We start from the raw sequence: 24,963 nt of genomic DNA, 5'->3' as shown, positions 1-24,963 counted from the left end.
ATATATTTTTATTTCAAACGGTCCTTTTTCCATCTTTTTTCACTTGAAAAGCTCAGGGTTTCTTGCAAATATGTTTACTGGTACAACAAAAACATATTTTTTAAATATAAATTTGATTCCATCCTTATGACTTTTATATATGTGTCCCTAACCATTGATTTACTTGTGATCATCGTTAAAATTGGGGCGGGGTTAGCAAAAAAAAAAACAAAAAAAAAACAAACCTCCCTTCCTCATTAGTTTTTATTCTTTGATAGGGTGATAAACTAATAATTTTTTTTATGGGGCCTAATATTATTAGCATTGGCTAATAGGGATTGTTTTTTCCATAACATCATGTGATTGATGATGTAATAACATTGGGTTATCATGGAAAATTCCATCATTTCATAAATATTATTTTCCTTCTAAATAGGTGTGATTGCATAAAATATAATAATTTTCGAATAAAAAAAAAAAAGAAATTATTATGAGATTATTATGCTGTCTTTAATATTAATTCTTTGGTACCAGACTGTAAACCTACTAACTACACATATAAAAAAAAAATTTTAATAATTCAAAAAACCTATCATATCCAAGTCCAAGCATCACAAAAAATCCAGGGAGAATTGCCAATAATATAATTTTTCCTTCCTTAAAATTGTATTGATAATTAATTAAATATTACATATTAGGACGATATTTATTTAAAAAATACTTTTGCCTACATCCTACCATCCTTTTTTCGGTTGTCTTCATTTTTTTACTTTTACTTTTACTTTCAAAGGGTTAACACCCAGAAAAACTGCAGAAATGAAAGAGTGTCTGTGTAGGTATCCACTAGAGGTTGACATAAGCCTGTCTATGTGCCTTAATGTGGCAGTCTTTATGAAGGAGAAAAAAAGAAAACAGAGATGCATTCTTAATTTCTACAAAAAAAAAAAAAAAAAAAAAAAAAAACACCTTGATCAGAAACATATGTTTGATGTTTTTTTTTGTTGTCTTATTTTGGATAAAGGCCATTCGGTAATAAGCTTCTAATGATTAATTCCGATTTAAAAGGTTTCCTAGAATCAAGGGAAGCTGTGAGCTAGGGAAAAAAAAGGATTCACAGGTTCAAAAGCTATTAATGTTACAACAACACTCGCATTCCATAATTGCATCCAACTACGTGTGATAAATAATGTTCATATGGCAAAGAACTACGTAGAAAGTCCGAAGCGCCAAGGTTCAGGTGACAAGCGTTGCGTGAAGATACATAATTTTCTTTCTTTCTTGATTTAAACAAACTGATTCCTATTCTGGTTATATTGAATTGTTAATTATTAGTGTTTTTTTTTTTAATTAAATTTATTTTTATTTTCATTTTTTTAAATTTTAAATAAAATAAATACAGGAAGTGGTAGCCCAATAAAATTATGTGGGATATAACAAGAAATATATTTGTCCACATTATCAAGTTTTATGTGTTTACCCATAATGAGTGTGATAAGATCATCATGCCCTGCCCACATATGGGCAAATGATAGATATTTGTCCCATATAGCTTGCAATGTGAACAGGCTTTTTTAAAAAGTTAAATAAACAAAAGCCTTCAAATATGATTGATTTTATAAGATGGTATTTATATTTAAAGCTACTTACATTACTATATATTGAAGGATTTTGTATTATTTAGGTTTAGAAGAAAGAGATAGGTAATGTCTTTAAACTTAGATCTGATTAACTTCAAATCGTGGTATTATTAATTGTGTCAATAATACACAAAGCTATTAAATTCCTAATGACCTTGAGTGTGTATATACATGGAACAATAGCAAATAAACCCAGTATTTTAGCAGATGAAAAACCAAATCAATAAATATGCAATGACCTCAAATAATACACAATTACGTTGCAGTATTCAACAGTTTTAACTATAATGATCTGATAAGGAAGTGATAGAATATCTTAATCATGTACCACAAAACAAATAAACGTGCGGGCCTCCCCGGGAGATATGTCAGCACCAGCATAAAATGTTCTTAGTAATCAAAAACAATTTAGCTCAATTTAAGAACATATAAACTGATGAAATCTGCAAGTCTACAAAGAACAAGGGTGGAATAAACCCACTCTACAAACCCCTATTTAATAGTATCCTTTTGTTCAGCATTATCCTGAAATCTACAATCAAGTTGAAAACTGTGTAAACATGCATTCACCTTCTGTTATACATGAAAAGCTCCAGGCTGCTTGAGTCCTACAATGAATACTCTTCCCTAACGAAATACGGATGTTTATAAGTTGTTCCTCTTCTGTCTTCACTATGCAGTCAGTCAGCTCAGATAAAAGCTCTCCGCTAAGCTCTCAAAAAAGATTACAACAATTACATAACCTCAATCAATATTATTCAGCTCTACACAAGCATAACCAAGTCTAGCAGATTGATTGTACACTTGATGTTTACACGCAGAATCTAACCAGCAGCTAATGAGCGCTGGGTGATGATAAAGCCAGCAAGCTAGGTGGCTGCCGGAACTACTTTCAGAGTGTCACTGACCTTTGGCTCGGTTATTGATATAGAGAGCTAATGGCTTCATAACATTCCAACACAAAAGTTACAATATTTGATGTGTCAAATCAAAATATGTACTCAAACAACCAAGATTTTGTTAAAATTACATTAAATTTTCGCTGATCTTTTTTAATATTATGTTGCCAGGGTTGTGATCATACTGTTTTTATTACCGGTAATCAAGTTTAATGGAAGGCTGCACAGACTATTAAATTATGTTTTTTTTTTCCTTCTTTTTTTGGTATAGTACTAAGCAGTGAATATAGATACATCTTTAATTCATAATAAAAAATAACTACTTTAGTAGTGTAGTATTTTTAATGTAGTATTAACACTTTTATACTTTTAAGCCTAAATATTTAATTGATTTGTTAATTTTCAGGTGAATAGCTATTCCTATTGTAATTCACTATAACAGACACATTTATATTTCTGTATTTATTATTAAATGTACTTTTAATATTAAAATTTTAAATACAATTTGCCTATTTACTATAAAAATATATTTTTGAAGATAAATTTTTAATTATGCTATTATAAGATATTGCATTCCACTTAAAATGTAGTGTTTTTCTATTTATAAAACCACGAAAGTCCTAGAATCTAGTCCTTGCCTTAATTTCTCCACTCATAAAACTGTAGTGCTACTGCACCTTAGATTGTTTGAGAAAGTGCCAAGTGCTTATAACAAAACAACTCAACTTAAGTTTGATATTTATGAATGATTTGTGGCTAGCAGAGGATACTGTATTACACTAACCTTTGTTAGACATCAATTCACAATGATTATTACCATTAATCATTAAGTGTCTTATAATACACTTGTTTAAGACAATGTTGAAAAGACTTCACTGTAACATTTACAGTATTTGACAATAACAATAGAACAGGAATATACAGGAAATACAGCAGCATCAAGTGATGGTTTATGATTGTTTTTATTATTATATTATCAAGAAAATGTTGGTATGATTTCATAGACAAATCGAAGTCTATTCCATAAGTGGTACTACTTGTTTATTATTTGAATTCTTACAACTTTGAACCTTTACCTTTATAATTATTACAACATTTTATGGTGTAATGTATGTGTTTTTTGTTTAAAAAGTATGTGATTTTGTCAATGAGAATATTTTAACCTGTGAACAAAATACCTGAATTTTTTAAACTGTATATTTTTACTGTGTTTAACAATAAAGATTGTCAGGTATTAAATGTACTGACTAAATAGTTTCTTTAAAATTAGACAAGGAAAATTCCACAAAAGTGTAGTAAAGATATTCAAAATATGACAAGTTAGCAAAATATTTGTTATCCAGCTATTGCTGGAAGTGAAGATACATATTACTACAGATAATATTTCAAATAGTTTGCCTGTGTACCAAGAAATCATCTAACAGAGCACTCAAGCTGACGAGTGCCTTGTAATCAGGCAGGTCATGTCACAACTCATATTTACCTGATCAAGTTGACATTTATGAAGGCCTAGCCACATCTGCCTAGCTTGTCTCAAATTATCCTCAGGAGTGATGTTTAGCTAGGAGGCATCTGACTGCTGCAATTCCAATATAAATCAGATGCTAGGGACCATCTTAAAAGTTTCCTAATGACACTAATTGCATGGATATTTCCTTTACACAATAAGTATACTGCTTTGGCTGTCCTTGGCTGTGTTTGAGAGGCCATCAAAACAACCATATGATGTATTGTATAGCATTATTCAAGTTAAAAACATGTCACCACTATTAAATCCATGTAATTTAGCACAAAGATATCGTGAGCATACGTAATGCATTGATAAAACAGTTGTTTTTCTTGTTAATAATAAGTCTAATATTCATTTGATATTTAGTTTAACTTTCCTACAAATAATCAGTATTTTAGAGTAATTCAAATAATGATAAAATCAACCATTGATAAAAAAAAATAATAATTTAAAAAAATAAAATAAATAAATAAATATCATGATCATTTATTTAGCAATCAAAAAAGTGGATGGAGAAAAATCCAATTCGGAAATCATAGGAGATCCTTAGATAGATAAGATAGCTCAGACTCGCAACGTACAAATTTTCAACATAGCATGACTAATGCGAGTACATAATAACAGCTCTATTGATTTATCTCAATCTATCGGAAAACATTCTCTAGCTTGTCTAATCCTATTTTGATACTGAAAAAAGGCATGAAAGCAATTATATACAGCATTTACACAGGTTGAATTGGATACATGCGCAAATCTGAAGGTACTATTTTATGTAGTAGCTTTGCATTTCTCTTACCACCTTAATAACTAAAATATCTGGCTAAAAATAACTATACTCAAGGCCAACTTTTCTATAGAATTTCTACTTTACTATGGAATTTAAAATAAACTGCTTCCCAAACCCTCGCCAATCATCCCTTTAAAAAAAAAACCTTTAATATCACAAACTGGAATGCAGCCTTGACCTAAGCCAGAATTTTCTATTCATTCTAATTGATCGTTATCAATTCCAATTTATAAATTGCTACCACAACTCATTACCTAAATCCATACATAAATACACAATAAATACAAACCTGCAAGTCTCAGTAGAGTTAACCCATTTTATAAGGAATACAGTTTGTAACAATCCCGGCTTGTTGTTAACACCAACAACAGCAGCTCAGTAGGGAAGCTTTACTGCAAATAAACCTATTTCTCCTCCAGTAGTGAATTTCAGCCAGATTAAACAGGTAAGGCACGAGATCAAATAGCAATAGACATGACTGCTTGTCAACTTATCAACATCTGTATAAGATTACATTAAATACTTCAACACAACAATACTTACAATCAAATCAATGATCCATCATAATATGGCATTGTGTACAAATAGCAAAGAGCAAATCAATGACATTTCGGATAAACACATACAACACCAGATTTCCGGATAAAACGTGATGCTTCGATATTATAACATTCACAAGATTATTTCAAGACACCAGTGGCAACAAGCATTGAGCAATTTAAAAATGGGCGACAGTATTGTAATTGAAACACATTCAGAAAACCAACAATTTAACTGAATGAATTACCAACTTGCTGTTGTATTACAGTATCTGTCACATTAAGCTACACTGCTGAGGCCCAATAACCTAGAAATAGATAACGGCAGCATTCTGTTTAGACAATAACGTATCAATGAAATACTACAAGCTTGCCTAATAGTACTATACAGTAATAAATTTTTTATTTGCGCTATGCATTAAGAACTAAAAATTATGCTAAAGATCACTTGTAACTTAAAAAGTATGTGTGCAGAAAAGTAAAAACTGTGTAAAACTTCAATGGTGGAACATGACACAAAGCCCTAGGCAAAATTTTCTACAAAATTTATAATAAAAATCAACCCATATATTTGATGCACAAACAGATTTCTTGGTCTAATTTTTTTCATGGGAGATATTCTCTGCATACCCGTACACCCTAATTTGGGAGCAAGAGAGGAATTGTACTGTCGTCTTTGCTCAATTTAAAAAAATAAAAGAAAAGCAAACAATAGTTTTTATCTTTGAAGAAAATTGGAGAGTATTTTACAAGGTTGACAATGTGGATGTTTTCTCTTTTTGTATAGTAGGAGACTCAATACCATAAGTATAATTTTTTTTATAAATATATTTTTGTTTTAATTAGTACATGACTTGCAAGTTACATCAATCCCAGAGGGGCCGCAAGGCAAGGCAGCACAAGTTCAAATTAAAATACCATCATGAAATAATTAGTGATGATACAGGAATATAAAAAACGTAATAATATACAAAATGTCAAGTTTGAATAAAAATTTAAAACATTAGAAAAATATTATTACAGTATTTGGAAAGAATTTGCATAGCTATGCACAAGGCTAAAAACTGGCAGTAACCTAGATATGAGGGCCAATAGAAGAAGTCAAGGACGTTATGTGGCAGAAAATGCAGTGGTAGAGGCTCTTGTTACATTTGTAGGTCATATTTCTATCATTATTCACATTAAATAATATCATATATTACTACCATGTAAATCTATTAAATTTAACAATTTCAAAAAAAATAATGAATCACATTTTAGTTCAATAATTTATTAGCTTTCCAAATGAAATTAGAACAAGAAATGTATTCTTTCTCATCATTTACTATCAGACATTTTTATAAAGTTTATAGACTTCACACTACCCACATAAATTTCTGCTAGCAAACTTATGAGTATTAAGGTGAGACCTTTTCCATACCTTGCTTAGCAAACCCGCCGTCTGCAAATAATGTTGATTTCAAATAAAAATTAAATTAAATTTTTGGCCAATTATTTAGTGCACCTGCCGCCAGGAAAAAATGGAAATTTATTTATTTTTTTTTCAACGTCCACCACTGCCTTGAAATCTCCAAAAATAAGATATTTCTTTATAATTATATAAATTTAAAGAATTTAACCATCCCATTACTACACTGTTTACTTTCACCAGTAAAATTTTTATTTTCTCCTCCGTCTTTTGGCAAAACTTTTGAAAAAATAAGTTTGCAAAACTAGGTATAAAGTCTTGCCTAATCATTGAAAAAGTTTCATAAGAAGCATCCAAAATTATAATCAAGTACTATAAAAGAAAAAAAGGTGGTCATTGATTTACTTTTTTAATGAGTAATACTTTTGAACTCGTATACTGAAATATGGCAATTGAAATTACACACTAAAGAAATATTATGCTTCATTTTTTAAAGTCTTGAGAATTTCACTATGTGAATTAATCTCACAAAAAAAATTAATCTATCATCAGGTGTAAGAACAAGTATTTTGTGTTTCCAACGAAGTCTCGTCTACATCATCATTTTCAGTATGCAGATCAGAGTCTTGTCTACACAATAGCGTTAAAAATCTCCAGTATGCAAATCAGATACTCGTCTACGGCATCAAATTCTCATTATGATCATATACACAATCCTGTCAAATTCCGTTTAGTAGGGAGGAGAGCGGCTTGAAAAACATCTATGAATTATGCCTTGAGTCATCGACAACCGACAGGAATTCGTAGTACCGCTTATTATTTGCCCAATTTCCACGATCCAATTGGAGTTTCGCTTATCTCTGTCATTCACTGGGCACTGTTACGAGTGCTACTGCCATTATATACACATTTCCTTTCCTAACTTGGGCCTACTTTTGTTTTTCGATCACTTGCAATGATTCATTCATACTTCGTTTAAAGTGAAAGTAGATAAGTTGATATAATTATTTGGCCTTTTGATCAGCACACAGTTTACAGGACTTACTAAAGACTTTTGTCTTGGATACTGTAGCACTAGTTATAGACATCAACCTTACAATGAGAATGATTCATTATTCATAGTATTCAATTCCTTATTAGGCGCTATAAAAAAACATTATAAGTTTATCCCCCTATCTAGGCTAGAAAAGGTGACGAGGGAAGGAGTTTTTTCTTTTTTCTTTTTTTTTTGCTAAAACAAAATATCACCATTGGCTTGTTTGCTGGTGCATTGGTATTCAAGTAAAACATGATTCAAGTAGTATAAAAAATATCTACTAACTATTTAACAACAAAACTTTCAAAAATATTTTTTTTATAGTACCATAGAAGACATGCGCGCGAGAGTGATAAACTAATAATTTTTTGTTTTTTATTGGGCAGTATCTTGCATGACAAATGGAAAACTATTGTTGACGGAACAGTTTTATTATTTTATTATTTTTATTAAACTATCAGTTTTTATTTCTCAATTAACTGTGTAATATTGCTCTAAACAAAAGTCTTAGGGAGTAAAATTGTTGTGGTAAAATTCTGACACTCACTCACAAGATATGAACGAGATATGGGATTGGAAACGAAAATTTGTTGACAAAAAAGTTGATAATTTATAATTATTTATCATTTTTTGGGATCATAATGGCAATCATTGTCTGTCCATTGCTGTATCTATTTTCTCATGAGCAGGCTTGATGTCAACAATTACAATGTCAAGGAACCTGTTTTTGTTGCGAATTTAGCTCAGTGTGTGGCAAAATTTAAAAAAAAAACAAAACACCAGAATAATGAACAGGTTTTTTCCTCTAAGCATACAAAATGAGCAAGCCAATACAAATTACAGATTATAAATGGTTGATCAATTTATAATGTATATTATAGCCTCAAAAATTACTAATAGTAATCTCTCTTTGTCTTCAGGGAGGATAACCCAAATTGTAATTTTCCCGAAGATCTCATGTAAATTAAAGCAATAAAAACCGATGCATATGATGATGAATCATGTTATTCTCATTTTGATATTGACAAAAACCATACTTGTTCTGAAAAGTAAACGCACTTTTTATGTCAAGATTAATTGAAACAGAGTGCCTGAAACTCTGTATCTATGCAGCGAACTGGAGGCCTTTGGCTAGGCAGGGTAGTCTAGGAGCCTGTGCAAGGAACATTAAAGTGATGAAGGCTTTTTTTTTTGTACAGTACTTCTCCGAAGGTTAGATATGACATTTAAAAAATTGCAATCACAGATTCTCTGTGCAATCAATATCAGGATGAGCGCAGTGTTGGAATTTTGCCACCCTGGGCAGCTTTCAAAGAACTATACCAGCTACTGCTCAACTTCAAAAGCTATATTTCAAGAGTGGAAGCATTACAACAGCTGTTACTAAATCTATTTTGAATATACAGCTCTGGAATAGTAAGCAGTCTACTACTGTACATATTAGTTTACTAGGGTGGCTCAATAATTAGTTACATGGTTCAGATCAACAAAGTCTCATGAACTGTGCCAGAGACTCGCATATTCATGGCCTATCCCGAGACCTAGGACCACAGCCTCATGTATAGGTCTAAATGTAATATTACTGACTAAAGTAAACACAATACTGTATATGCCTATTGTAGCCCTCTCACTAAACATTCATCACAAAGTAGAATCCTGAGACCTAGAACTACAACATCCCGTATAGGCCTAAATGTAATATCACCGACTAAAGTAAATGGAGTATAGACCTGTAGCTCTCTCACTAAACATTCATCACACTCCTCTCTGTAGCTTCAAGTATATCTCAACATCATTCTTTCAATTGATAGAACTATTTTAACATTTTTACAATTTTTTCAATTTTTTATTTTAAATAGGCCTATGTTTACCTATTTTATATCTTTTACTATATATTCTAAAACCTTGCCAGATCACTATCAGTTAATATTCTCTTTTGTGCAATTATTACCCTGGCTTCTTGACCCCATTGGAAATAAGTCTGGTGTGTACAATCACTAGACTTAATGGGTCATCCAGGCATTCAATTAATAATTCATCTCTTTTATTTTTTTATGTACATTCTCAAAATTTTATTGTTATGTGTGTGATATTGAATGCAAAATAAATCAAATCAAATCTGCTTAGCACAGAGAATAGGCCTTCAGTATGTCATTGCTTTACAAAGCATTTTCCAGCCTAGCACCTACCTACTTTACAAAATGACCTCTTTTTCAATGGATAGGAAAAACATACTGCACTTCAACAAATAAGGTTATGTTTAAGTGAACCCTTGAACTAAAAGTAAATGTTGCATAAGCACTTATTGAACGCAATGTTAACATTGCATAGACAACCATGCTATAAAAATGACCTGATTTATGGAAATGAATCTAAAACATACAATAATGCACAAATATGCTGGTTTTGGTTATTATAATTACTAGAGCACATCCGTTAGAAGACAAGTAAATAGCAATTATTTGTAAACTTGGGCAATAACGCTGAGCAAGCTCAATAAATTAGCTGGTACTGATAAATGATAATGACAAGTGCTCACAACAAATATATAGAGCTTTCATTATACAGGTTAATAATTAATTCACATATCAAATGTCAATCTGAAATAGATCATAAATATAATATGTACGCCTATAATAACTACAGATAATGTCCAAAATCTTTGAATAAGCTCATACACACCTATAATGTCTACCATTAAGTTCAACATATCACCTGCTTTTGGTAATGTAGCATAGGATAAACTTGCTATATATTATTACATAATTTAGGTAGGCCTTAATAATTTTTAAACCAAAAATAAATTGGTTTTATTAATTATGGGAGAATGGTTAATAAATAGGCCTACGTTATTGATCAATACAATTGGCTTTATCTTCTATGATATGTGGAATTATATACCACTTCGACCCTTTGTAAATTAAACATCCTTCAAAGAAGTATACCAGATGTGCAGATATTTTTATTAGGATCACAAAGTGCAAGTTCATAAAATATTATTTTCAATTTCACATTAAAATATATATAATGCATATAAACAAATGCATGAGAGTATGCATAAAAGCCTCAAGCCACGACATTAATTGCCACCTGTTTACCTAGCCAGTGATCACGATCTCGACCTAGGTGACCTTTTTTCACTGGTGGTAAACACTATGGATCCTTAAAAATATCATATCATTGAATTTGTTTCAAAGAAACAACATAAGCTAACAATAGACAATGCCATCTACTCATTGAATATAAAACATTGATATCATATGTGCTATGTATCTAATTTCATAATCGTACAATAGGAAGCAATGTTTATCCATTACTGTGGTATTGTCTGAACAGTTAAACCATAGTCACACAATTAATCAATTTATTAGGAATACCTTAAGATTTGGTGGCGCACACAATAGTGTTGCAATCAAACTAATAGTTTTTACCAAAAAAAAAATAGCAACCAAAAAAAAAAAATAGCAAACATAAAACTAGGCATACATAAATGGCAGTAGATGGCAGCAGACTTATTTGAGAAAGTTGACAAATAATTTGCTTTGTTGCTATAGACTGTCAGGGATTTTCTCAGAATTTCCCATGGCAGTACAAATTATAATATTAAATAAAAATAACATTAAAATGGTTTTTGTTTTACAAGGAGATGTTTCATGTTAAAAGAGAATTCAAGTACTAAGCACATAGTGAGCTAAAGCCATCAAATGATTTTGATATGTTTAATTATTTCGTTTAATTTGATGTCCCACTGATTGAAATGCAATTATTTTACAAGGTTACCCAGCATATTTTTAATTTAAAAAGTCATTAACTACAGTTTATTCAATATTTTTAAGATGATCCCTTGAATTTACCTCATCCACAACTATGACATCAGGTACTGTGATTAGCAATTAACACATTTGCAGTATTATGTAGGTTATCAATTAGATTAATTTAATGAATGTATACAGTACATTGCCATATATAACGTCACTAACACTCCTGTAATAATGCACAGTCATCAAACCCCCTCGATTTTGGATACACAAAATACCCTTAAAAATAATGACAAGGATACTGTACATGAGTGGGCGGAGTCCATTTAACAACTCCCTGAAGCGAAATCACCGATCAATTTGATTACAACTATTAAAATGGAAATATATCTTAAATGGGATAAAATTCAGCCTTGGCATATATTTCAAGATTATATGGCCAGAACTCCCTAGTAAGACAAAGCAAGTTATTTTTAAATACATTCATATAACAATACAAGTTATAATATTGTTTCCTAATACTACATATCAATATACTGTAGTGTGTCCGTAGTAAGATGTAACATAAAAACCTTCTCAATTTTAAGGGTGATTTTAAGCTTGCATAGTCTTTATAATTTAGACAATAATTATGGAACCTTCTATAAGTTTTCTTACGTTGTGAAAAACTTTCCAAGCATTCAGAAACTTTAGCATAGATTGCTACAAATACCCTATTATTACATAATCTTTAAGACCATTATGACCATCAGTTAACATACTTCTATTATATTAAAATCACTATTATTCTTATTATTATTGGTGACAATATTATTCTAAATTCTCCATGCGCAGCAATGAAGGTTAGTATTTGTGTGTATATATTTTTACATGTTCATAAATAAACCAGAATATTATCATACAGATGGATGAACCATATTTTAGACCAAGTAAAAAAAAAAAAAAACATGTTTTTTTTATCAAGATTTTTGAAATGCATCTTTCAAGAGGATGACTTTGTTTGTACAAGAATTTATGGTTGTTTTGCATTTCCAATAAATAGGTACTAAACCCCCTCCCTACTAAAAAAAAAAAATGATGTGGAAGGAGGAAAGCAAACATTAATATTCAAACAGGGGCCTTAATAAGGAAGGCAATAAATTTCACAAGACCAGTCTGGGCTATTTATTTCCATGACACTATTGTCTTCAGTTTACACACACTGGAAGATTTGACACAGGTTGTAGTCATCTTTTCCTCACACATGCACAGCATGTTTCCGTCGACTTCCCATGTGGGAATTACAATTTGAGAACATTAAAAATACAGTTGAGTCACAAAGAATTTAGATACTTAATTCTACCTCCTTTTTTACTTTTCTTTGATACTATAAATATAGCATACAATTAAGTTATTATACTAATATTACTGTAGGTTCATAATCTAGTATCTGAAAGAATGGTTGAAGGATATTTTTCATTAGTAAAATGTATTAAAATTTACTGTTAAAAAAACTGTTAAAAATGGACAAGACAAGGAAACCGGCAAAAATGACAACATCGTAATATGATGATACAAAGCAAACATAAGATCAATAACTAAACAGAAGTTAAACTTCAAATGAATTTCCTTTTATAAATGCACTAAAAACAAAATGGCTGGAACAATAAAAGTAATGTTGAAAAAGTTTTTTTTATTAATCTATTAATTTATTACACAAGCACCGAGTTTGCCTATTGGAAAAAACTGTACTGGTACATGTATCTGGGTCTGTCTGTATTTATGTCTATACCTGTCTTTGTTTGGCATTATTAATATACAATACAGATGTCATTATTCTGTAAGATTCAACATTACATAAAAATAATGCACACTCAAATATAACTTGCCTTCTCTTCTTTGTCAAACAATAATTATGATAACATAATTCTAAATTATAGACTAGCTGACAGACTAGCTGTCTCCACTATCATTGTAATCTCATCTAATTCATCGCTTTTAATCAGAATAATTTCAAATCACTACATCTCGGCTTTATGCAACAACATATCAATTCGTTCTCTGCGCGTTATTAGTTTTTTTTTCCTTGTCCAGATGAGTAAAAATAATAAGAGGAAGGTAATAGCTTGAATACAAGTACTATTTGGCGGCATCAATGGAATGTCAAGCCCAATCAAACAAACAGACCTCAACACATGCGTTGCTGTTTTTGTCTCCACTGATTCTCAGCACGAGGAATGCTGGGATAGCAACAGGACTAAACGATCAGCGTATAGCCCCTTCGACGAAATATACAAAATGTGTTATGAAGACCCGTGTCATGTTTCATAAGACATCAGGTGGAAGGAATCAGGGGCAATCGCTTACGTGGGCGACTGATACAGCTCGATTCCGGCTGTAAGATTATCTAGGCTGTGATAGCAGTATGCTCTGACCCAATTACATTATAACTTGTTGGTAGTCACATGAAATCAGTACTGACACAATGGGAACACTCACACAAGTTAATTTGCCATTTACTCTAATGAGCCAAAGTGTACTAGGGCTCCAGTGCTAGCATTATGACATTCCGCACATGTTAAATGATAAACTGCTCCAATATGTTAAGGGCATAGACACAATACAGCAAAAATTAACGAGAAACATTTTCAGAATAAAATGGCAAGACTAAGTTATTAATGACTTGCTTTAAAATACAAGAGAAATGGAGTTAGAGAAATTAAGGAGGAGGGGGTTAAAGTGCTTAGTGTCATGATCTCATCAGATGATGGAGTCATAAACATTACTAGTACATCTTAAATATTAGTGATTCAAAAAAGTAGAATACTACAATTTAATAAAGAGCAGAATCATAAATATGTCAAGAAATTAGGTTGATTTATCTAACTGAAAGAGAGAAATGAATCCTACTGAACCTACAGTTTTGATCGATCCCCTGTGGAAAACACTTTAATGATTAATTTTAAGAATAATATTAACTGAATTTATAGGTCAACATAGAGGTTATTCCTACTTGAAAACTGATTTATACTGTAGGTCAACAGGTCAATACTATTATGTACAAATTTTCCCCTAAATTTTTACTGTAACATTTATATAACCTTGAATACTATTGTTACATTTAACATACCCTTTTCTCTTTAAAATTGATATGCAAAGAAAAAGTTATAAGTACATAGGATATATATATATATATATTTACACAATATATATAAAAAAACATTCCAATTATTTATAGCATCATATTTTAGAGTATAAACAGTATTTACAGTTTCAACAGGTTACTGTGTAATTTAGTTTTTTAAATGTTTTAGGCTAATGTTACTTTACAGTTAATTTCAATGTTGGTAGTCTCAAGCTCTGTTAATATTAACAGAAATTTTCCAAGTGCTTTCAATTAAACCACAAAAACTACAAGTGAATTAAGTGGAATTTGAACATACTCAACTGTTATTATCCATGATTTACTCATTTAAAGAATCAAGTTGATTCCAAAGGTCTAATATTGAATCAACAGAATATTGACATTTCCATCCTCATATTCCTACATTCATAAAAAAAAAAAAAAATTTCATGATTGTTCAGACATCAAACATTTGATCTCTTCTGATAAATTCAGCTTTCAAAGTCCAAAAATGTTGACAAAATCAAATTAATCAAGACAAACTGCTAGCGTTGACAACATCAACTGACAATCTACAAATTTTACTTTGCTTATCAATAAAAATAATATTATGTGTTATTTTGTAAACGAGAATATTTTGGCAAGAAATGTACTGCACTGAGAAACAACTATTGTCAAACAAGTTGATCAAGAGGCAGCTTCAGCAATTCAATATGAATGTCACAGGTTCAAATCCTACAGTGATCCATTTTCTATTTACCCTATATAATATTTTGTTGTATTATAACTAAAAATAGTAATTAAAAGCTCCGTAGACAATATTAAATTTTAAGTGACAAAGAATGTGATATGCCCATAATATGGGTGTAATATGACATCATCTTGTCCAATATATGGGCATATCACATATTTTTCACATAAAATTTGATAGTGTGGACAGCGTTTAAAACAATATGAGTGGCATAGTTTGTAGTTGATTTCTCTGTTATAGATATAGAACTATATCGGGCCTAAATGGTGAGGGAACATGGTCGCTTGGTTGTCAGTTACACTTTTGGAGACGTTTGAAATAACCCTTGTAAAACAGGTGCGAATAACGAGAAATTGAGATAAACCGCAGTTCTCCTGTGCTGTCTTCTGGAGATACTGCTTCCATACTTCCTGCTTGATTCCAGGGAGAATCTATAATTCCCAATGGAATATGTAATCCCAGGGTCATTTCCCTGATGAGATGACTATTGCATTGTTCTCAGTTTAATAATTTGTGAAAGACTTGCATTGCTCAACCACAACTGGTGAAGAAGCATAATTAAACAGGTTCAAACAAAAACCTTATAATACTAATGAAAATTATATAAAAATATATTTCAAAGCTGATATGCTAATATTATTAATCTCTTTTCATGAATTTAGATGAAATAAAAATGAATACCCAAAAAATACTTTATGATGTAAACACATTTTCAAGGTGATCCCTTAAAGTGAGTCTTGTTAAATAGGATCTGTATACTTCACATCAATACAAATTTTTAAATAATCAATTTACAAGCTTCATTTACACTGGAATTAATTATTAAATGAAGTCCTCAAGCCTAACCTAAATGATTAACTAAACTTTAAAGAAAAAAAAAACATTACAAATTTAGGTGTAAAATCCCCATATGAGGACCTGTACTTAATAATAATTCACTGTACCTTAAAATCATATTAAACTTAAATTTTAAATGATGAAAGTATTATTTGTATAATATCATCATTCAATAATAAGGTTGAGTAAAGTTTAAATATTTCTAAACCTAATAAATTCGTTTTTCATCCAGTTTTCTTTATGTCTTCTTTCATAAAACCTTTTTCTTTTCTTTCACATCCTTATTAATCCAAATATAATTTATTTTTCTTCTATATTATGAAAATTAAATATCTATTAAATCATTTATTTTAAATCTAACGATATTCCTAAATTTTCATAAATCTTAAATAGTTTATAAATCTACACTTTTCTTCTTTTTTTTTTATAAGAACCAGTAAAATTTTGGCCAGGCTCAGTGTTCTTATTTTTTGGCCAATTTCAGGCTCAAAATGTTCTTATTCTGTTCTTATTTTACACACTTTTCAAACATAGAAAATTGTTATTGTACAGCAGTATACACTGCAAAAAATGGCCCCTGAAAGAAAGGCCCAGCAAAAAATGACCCTACAAAAAAAGGCCCCAGTTAAAAAATGGCCCCAAATGGGAGGTAGGTACACCTATTATACTGTATTATAGAGGGTATTACATAGTCACACCTATTGCACATAAGGTACAGATATAATTTTTTGATTTTTCTAGTTTGACATTCTACTTTGGCCTTAATTTGTTCTTATTTTGTTCTTAATTTTCAAGCAATTTTATCCTCAGTGTTCTTATAAAAACAAAAAAGTGTACATTGACTGTGTTTAGCTGATATAATGATGTACTTACAACAATGTTTAGTGAATGGGAAAAAATAATAAGAAAAAATTTGAAGGAAACCATGTGGAGTCTTTGACATGGTAACAGGAAAAAGACTAAAAAGGATATAGTCAATATGGCTACAGAGATAATATAGAAGATACTAGAATAATCACTCCGGCAAAATATAGTTTACCCGGTATAGAGAAAAAATAGTTGTAGAGCTTTCAGTCATAGGGGTGAACGCTAATGAATGTAATGTCCTTGACCTCCATAATCCAGTGTCTTAGATTATCATAACCTCAAAGTGGGGAGTCTTCATAGACTAAAATCTGATTTGTTTTACAGAAGCAAGTTCAGGCATAATAACTCAAATTGTAATAATTTGCTATTTGCATGCTTGTCCTATGCATATTAATAATATACTTTTTTGGTCATATTTGTCAAAATAAGTTTATGCATTCGTGTGACAATGAGACTCAATACACTGGAGGGAAACTGGTAATATATAACTGGGAAATATTATTAATAGTCTGAAGTAGAATAAGCCAAGAAAATGACATCCAACAGCAAATTAATATCATTTGCTTACTAAAAAGTTAAAAGTATAATCCCTGGAGCTGTATATCACTTTGTGATGGATATTTGCTGGTAGAAAGTAATAACTAATTATCAGGGGAAAAAAATATTATGCAGGCACAGTGACAATTTAAATTTAAAGTCAATTGGTAGAGCATTTCACTTATTGTTTTACTACCTATAAACGAAGGACAAATGGTCAGGGCCGTGGCTAACCATTATTAATCATGCATTTTGGATGGGGTAAATTACTGCTAACCATTGGGCTACAATACAACCAAATTAACCAACTTGTTCAAACTTTAAATGTGATGTTCCTATGCTGCGCTCTTTAAAAAAAAGTGTGTTTAAAGTTGATGTTAGGTTTTCAAGATTTCCAATCTTAGAGTTAGACAACACTATTTTGATTAGTTGGTTAGTTAAAATCTATTAAATATATTTATGGTGAATTATACTTCATATAATCTACATATGAACAAATGAACCAATTGTTTATTATATATTGTAAAATCACAGAATAAATCTTGTAAGTTAACGTCACTATTAATACTAATACTACTATTATTACTATATTATTATTTCAGCTTATAGTACTATGGACTCAAGTACCTCCTTACAAACAACACAATAATTCCTTAAGTTTCAAGATTTTTTGAGATGGTCCCTAATCAATTATTGTGGTTAGAATTGAAAATAGTGGCGATTAGAACCAACATTACAATAAAGCAGTTATTTATACTTTCCAGGCACTAATTTAGGTATACTAAGCTTTGTAAGTGCATTTGCATTGTTATTCACCAATATATTGTTCTCTGATTGATATGGCGGAACTTAATTGTATGTGATTAACAACTGAAAGTCCAAACTTATTTTTAGCAATGTTGGACCATTTCCACATGGTATGGGCATAATTTGCATTGTGATGTACATTGCTTTGCTTATGCTGATTATACACCCTTAATATTTCTGATCACTTATAATACAAACACAAACATTAACACTCTGCCTGACAAACAGGGATATCTCCGTGTTTGGTAACTACTCAATGCTTGACCACCAAACACGGAGATCTCTGTGTTTCAGGTTTTTAACAGAATCCGATAGATGGGGTAAAATGATTTAAACACTATATTCAATCTGGACCATAAATATTTCACTATTTGTTTGTTTACATTAGAGCGGTATTGATTTACTTTCACAAAATCGCGATTATCTCAGCTTCGTTGTGCGAAATTGCGTAAATCTCCAAAAGTGAGTCATTTTCAATTTACTGTTACAGGTCACAGATTGTGATTAGAATAAATTCTTTGGTACCATTGTTAAGTTAAAATGTTTGTAGTTATTGTAGTATCACTACATGTCAATCTGAACACATAAGCACGGTCAACGAGCTTCGGAAAAGTGTTAAAATTTGCTGAAAAGTCTGGCTGTGGCTGATATTTTTTTTTTCAAACCCCTGGCGGTCACAGTGTTAAGGGCCAAGTAGACAGACAATTTTTATGTGAAATAAACAGGGCTTGCAACACTACTTGACAACTGTAACAATTTCAATAAAAACAACTCGTATCAGTATTTTCCAAAGCCTTAAAATATTTTTCCTTTAAAAACTGTTAACACTAGAGACTCAACAGAGAAAGTAGGTCTAATCTACTACTTCAGATGATATGGTAATTATAATAATCTGTAGTATATTATATTTTTTATGCTATATTATAAATCATAAACATTTCCTTTGTGTGGAATATTATCCAGGAGCTGTTTTATAGCCACACCTTGCGCATGACTGGATATGACATCCTGCGGTGCCTGCAAACCTCATTAGGCGACTCCCTTACAGGTGAATAACAAGTTCACAGTACTGTTGCTGTAGCCATGGAGAAAGCAGATTGATCAATCTCCTATGCCGGTGCAATACTAGATTCTATACATGGTATTCATTTAACGAATAATACCTGAAATTAATATACCCTACAGTATTTGATTCTGTAATAAACAATGCTATAAGCCACCTCCATGAATCACCAAACAGATCGCAATAAATGTAATCTATGACATAATACTGTATTGTATGAGAGGATATGCACGTTGAGTTTTTAATATGAAACAGGAATATCTAATTTCTTATATAAATTTTAACATTGATCTAGTATTCAATTATTTACTTATGACACAGTACAGAAGGTAAGTATTTCTGAAATTGGTCTAAGATGTACAGCCATAAAATCCCCCTCCCTTCAATTAGGTAGACTCAGCAAAGCCCCTAACAACTCAGTGGCTTATTCATACTTACAATAATAATATAGCCAGCAACATATGACAACCCATAGTTAGAATACTTAAAGTAGAAATCATTCTTATAAAATAGTCAGGTTTTGTTATTGTATTTGCCTAGTTCAACATCTATCAACTAAACACTTCAAAAAAGCAATGGCATAGTTTTTATCTGTCAATGACAGTTCAGCAAAAATTCAAAAGTATTGCAAAATCAATAAATAACAGGAACTTCGATCTATAATAACCACACAACAAAACATCAAATAGTTGATTGAACTTGTATTCTACTGAATATATACAAATAAAGAATAGATAAATATAAAGAATATAAATAACTAAAACATAAATAACTAAACATAAATAACAGCTTACCAAATAGTTTTTCCAACTTGTTGAACAGCAAATAAAGACAAATACTTCCAAAGAGCACAAATGCAATTTTGTTTACAAATGCTGTATTCTCTGCTTTTAATACCAAATAATGTTAGTGTTCCCTCCAAGGAGGAAAGCTTTAGTGAAAACTGCTTATCCATTCACAGCCAAGTTGAAAGTCTGTCTTGTGACCCTAGCTTTGGATGCTGTACAAAGAGTCTCGTTCTACCTCTCTCCATGTAAAACACTTCTACATAAGGTCAGCTGACCCAAAATGCTATGCATTTTTTATACTTCCCTTTAATCTTTTAAAATTAGATAACATAATATCTATTAAATTTTGCTTCTTGTATTATGTAAATTATAATAATAAAATGAATGACTCAAGGATAGGTACATGATTTCATCTGATTCAATGACAATTTTTTTCTGTATTTTATAACACATTTAAAAAGCTAAAATACACCATCTTACAAGTATACAGTAGATACTTAAAAAGCATTAAAAAATAATGGTATGAAATTATACACTCTTTTACATTGAATAGCATAATGAACACTGTAAATTTATAAATTACACTATTTATCAAATTAACACATCTTAGTTTGTTTTCTTTGTTTAATCATTTGCCTATGTGAATTGAAGGCAAATTTGTGTAATAAACTGAATAAAGTGTTGGAGAGTCAATAATTAATAGATAAATATAATAAAAGGAAATGTTTTAGGTAAGAATATTTGAAATTTATAGCTTTGATAGTCAGTATAACACAGCTTGTGGTCTTGACCTACAACTACTAGGTTGCACTGTCCTAAGGGGGCAATGGTTAAACAAAGACCTTCCTTGAGCATCATTCATTAATTTTCAACCTTGCTGTATTTTTAATATTCCAGGTGCATTATAAAATTCATTAATATATAAATATACAGGTTATTATCATGAGCTATGGAAACAGAGATGAAATTGTTGACATTAGAGTGCTATAGGATGTTTTTTAAATTTATATAATTTGCTATCATCACTATATCAGCATCAAGAATATAATTTTTATTTCACATGCTTGGAGTACGACAAAAAAGAATATCTTTCTTTACAACATTACAAGTTATAATAAATAATCACAGTTCTATGATATAATCAACCAAAATTTTAAAAAATCTAGATTTATAACATACTACAAATCATATTTAAGAATTATTTAATATTCCCATATCCTCCATTTATCATAATATTTTAAATAAAAGGTGCTCTACATATTCTTCTATTTTATTTCATCTATTATAGGACACATTTAATACTGTACTGTCCAAAATACAGGTATGTATACTTAAGTTTATAATTGATTCTTTTTGTTTATTAAAAATGGGTAGACATTTGAAGATGCAATTTCAAGGCCAGTACAATTTAAATTTAGACTTCAAACACATACATAATATATGCTGAGAAAATGGCAAAATACTGATCAAAATCTGTTTCCTAAAAGACTGAATATGAACTGCAGACATATAACTTTTTGCAATCTCATGTAGACACTTTAAATTTGTTGATTTCTTAAGACCAACAGTGATAAAACATTACCACTTAATGGCTTGTCAAAATTAATCAAATTTAATCAAATTTACATTAAAAATAATCAAAATTCAAGATAAATAACAATATATATAAATAGAGCAAATACATGCCAAAATAAAATTATCATTTTAAGTATTTTTGCATTGCATATTTAATATTTCAACATTTAACAATTCATTTTTTGAGGGATAATAAAAATGATTTTAAAAAAATGTTGACCTGGCAATTTAGCTGCTTAGAAGAAATGGACTCAAAGCATCCATCTTATGAGTTACATTTCCAGGCATCAAAGGCATGCTAAGTCATACATCTATTAGTCAGCAACAAGACAAATCATTTTACCAGCAGTATATAAGTGCCTGAAAATGACATTATAGGCGACTCCTAGTCTCTATGAAAATTGTAAGGGATATCCTACAAAAATGTTCAATTTACGTTCTTAACCAATATTCTAGTATAAACCTGTTTTTAGTCCTTTATACAGACTTTGTGGTGAATTCACACCAACCTTTGCAGTTTCTCTATAAATAACATGGTAATTAACTCTTAAGAATGGTGGTATTTATAAGTAATTTAACACAGAGGATCATATTTTATTTCAAGGTTTTTCTCTAACCTTAGGACATATGCATATTTCCTGTGAACTGAATGTCATTTCCTTACCACACTGAAAAGCAGTCTGAATATTAATCCAATTTCACTCAGATTAAAAGCAAAAAAACGTGACAGCCTTTAAACAAACAACTAGTCACTCTAATTGAATTTACTTCTCATCATAATACATTTTGAAAAACTGGAATGTTTTCCAAACCATTTCTATGTGGTTATTTCTCATGGAAAAGTTTCAGATTTAGTAGCGAAGGAAAAAAAATGTAATAAACTACTGTAAGCTACCCTGCATATCTTGCTTGTACTATTCAGCTTTGGTTGAGTCTCAACTTTATTCAATAACAATGATAAAAACATGAATGTGTTTGCTGGCATTGACAAGGTGAAATGTTTGCCAATATTCAAACATACGTGATTGAACAAAATGTGAGATAAAAAGCATAGTTTCTCAGCGATCACGTTCATTCAAATATTGCTTTTTGGTGGAGTTGTTGGCAACTCCTGTTGTATGAATATTTGGAAATAAAATCAACAAAAACCAGTGCCTTTGTATTGAGCATGCCTTCCAGAATAAAGGAAGTTGAATAATTAAATAAGTATATAAAATGACATTGCTTATCTTTAAAACCTTAAATTAATCCCAGGCCTATTCCTAACATCAGTAGGGAGTCATCCATTTACTTTCATCAATTGACAGTACAAAACACATTCTTGTTAGGCCCAATAAAAAAAAACTATTAGTTTATCACCCTCGCGTGCATGCCTTCTATGGTACTGGGGGGGAAAAAAATTTTTTAATTTTATATTGTTTTTTTTTTTTCATTTATTTTATTAAATAGTTAGTAGATATTGTTTGCATTATCTAAATCATGTTTTACTTTGAATATCAATGCCCCAGCAAACAAACCAAGGGTTATATTTGGCTTTAGCAAAATAAAAAATTTTAAAAAAAAGCCTCCCTCCCTCATCACTTTTCCTGCCCAGATAGGGTGATAAACTAATAATATGTTTTATAGGGCCTTATCCTATTCCACCACCTAAGAATAACAAAATGGTGAATGTTCATTTCTGTCTATTTACTATGTTTATGCATTATTCACTGACCAGAATGGTGGATGCACCCTTGTCCAGCTCAAGATGATTTTCAGTCATCCTGGACTCAGGTTTCCCTATTATACAGCTCTGTTCATACTAAATATTCTTGGACAAAAACTGATGTATAGCCATATAAATTGTGTTTTACATGCAGTAAGTTTGAACATGGAGATTGTTCCCAGTCCTTCCTAACCTTAAAGTCTTTTTATAGTTTACTGTGAATGTACCATTGATGTGATGTGTTCGGCTGTTAAAAAAGCATTCTCCAAATAAATATTATCATTATTTTTATCATGAATAATTTGGAAGAGGCATTAAGATCTTACCAGATTATCAATTTTCTATGAGAAAATACTGTTATATGCCCATATATAGTCATGATGTGCCTATATATGGTCATGTGATGTCATCATGACCTTATTTAGGCATGGCTTTAGATTTCTTCATTGAAAATATTAGAACTGAACAGATGCAAATGGAGAAAATACAGTATTACTTCCTTTAGTTAGTTTCGTATTTGTGGTATACTAACATGGATATTATAGTATTAGATTGAGAATATTATTTGAGTCGCTTATTCTATTTTCGTGTAAAAGTAATAACCACAAATACAACTTATTAAAGGTTGAGATATTCAACAATCTACAGTTTCTCATAGAAACATACTATGTGATATTATGTAAACTTACATAACTAAAATGTTTATTCATATATAAACTTTTAAACCTTTTAGTCAATGACTAAACATGATTTTATTTAATTACGAGAATTACGAAAATGTTAATGTTAAACATTCAGCATCATACAAATTATATTACAAGGATACAAACTTTAGAAAATATCATTAAAAATTAGCTTTTCTAAAATCAGCAACCAGTGTATGCGGAATAGACAAAGCATGACATACAGTAGGGCAAGTTTTGCAATTTAGGATGGAGCATAATTGAATAAAATTTGACATCATCAACTGGATTGGCTGAAAATGGCAAATTCCAATTTACCAGGGCCCCTGAGGACTTGACAAATGACACAGCCACCATCAAGAGCTAGAAGAGAGCTTTGCTGAAATCGGCCGCCATGACCAAAACCACTCACTGGCAATATTCAACACAACATAAAAGAGTAGTAGCCACACAATTTCAGATTTTCATCATCCGAATCAGAGTACGTACTTGATGTTTTAATAGTACTAGCATCCTTACTAAAGGAACGCGGTGATGAGTTAACAATCGAACAGTAAATTCTACTAGACAAAAATCAATACGAAATTGATAAGCGGTCTCATTTGCCCCTTTGTGCATATAGAGACACATTTAGATTATTGGCAATTAAACTAGTTTTAAACATGCGAGGAACTCAAATTGGATATTGACATTA

The 24,963-nt window shown here is 30.6% G+C and overlaps 1 protein-coding gene across 2 annotated transcripts in view; it reads right to left on the bottom strand.

Moving 5' to 3' along the window:
- The window catches only part of LOC117117954, a 78,567-nt gene extending 74,501 nt beyond the window's left edge, over positions 1–4,066 (bottom strand). Inside the window, exon 1 of one of the 2 annotated variants that reach the window (XM_033262443.1) lies at positions 3,999–4,066. In XM_033262443.1, coding sequence (XP_033118334.1) covers positions 3,999–4,034 — 36 coding nt within the window. In that variant the 5' untranslated portion in view covers positions 4,035–4,066. The remainder of the gene's footprint in view (positions 1–3,998) is intronic. The other variant, XM_033262444.1, reaches the window with a different exon arrangement.
- Between the last annotated feature and the right edge of the window lie 20,897 nt (positions 4,067–24,963).

The sequence above is a fragment of the Anneissia japonica genome, unplaced genomic scaffold (genome assembly GCF_011630105.1).
Source record: "Anneissia japonica isolate Jap-2015-1 unplaced genomic scaffold, ASM1163010v1 scaffold288016_len413324_cov198, whole genome shotgun sequence".
Lineage (NCBI taxonomy): Eukaryota > Metazoa > Echinodermata > Crinoidea > Comatulida > Comatulidae > Anneissia > Anneissia japonica.
This window is presented reverse-complemented; position numbering and strand designations above follow the sequence as displayed.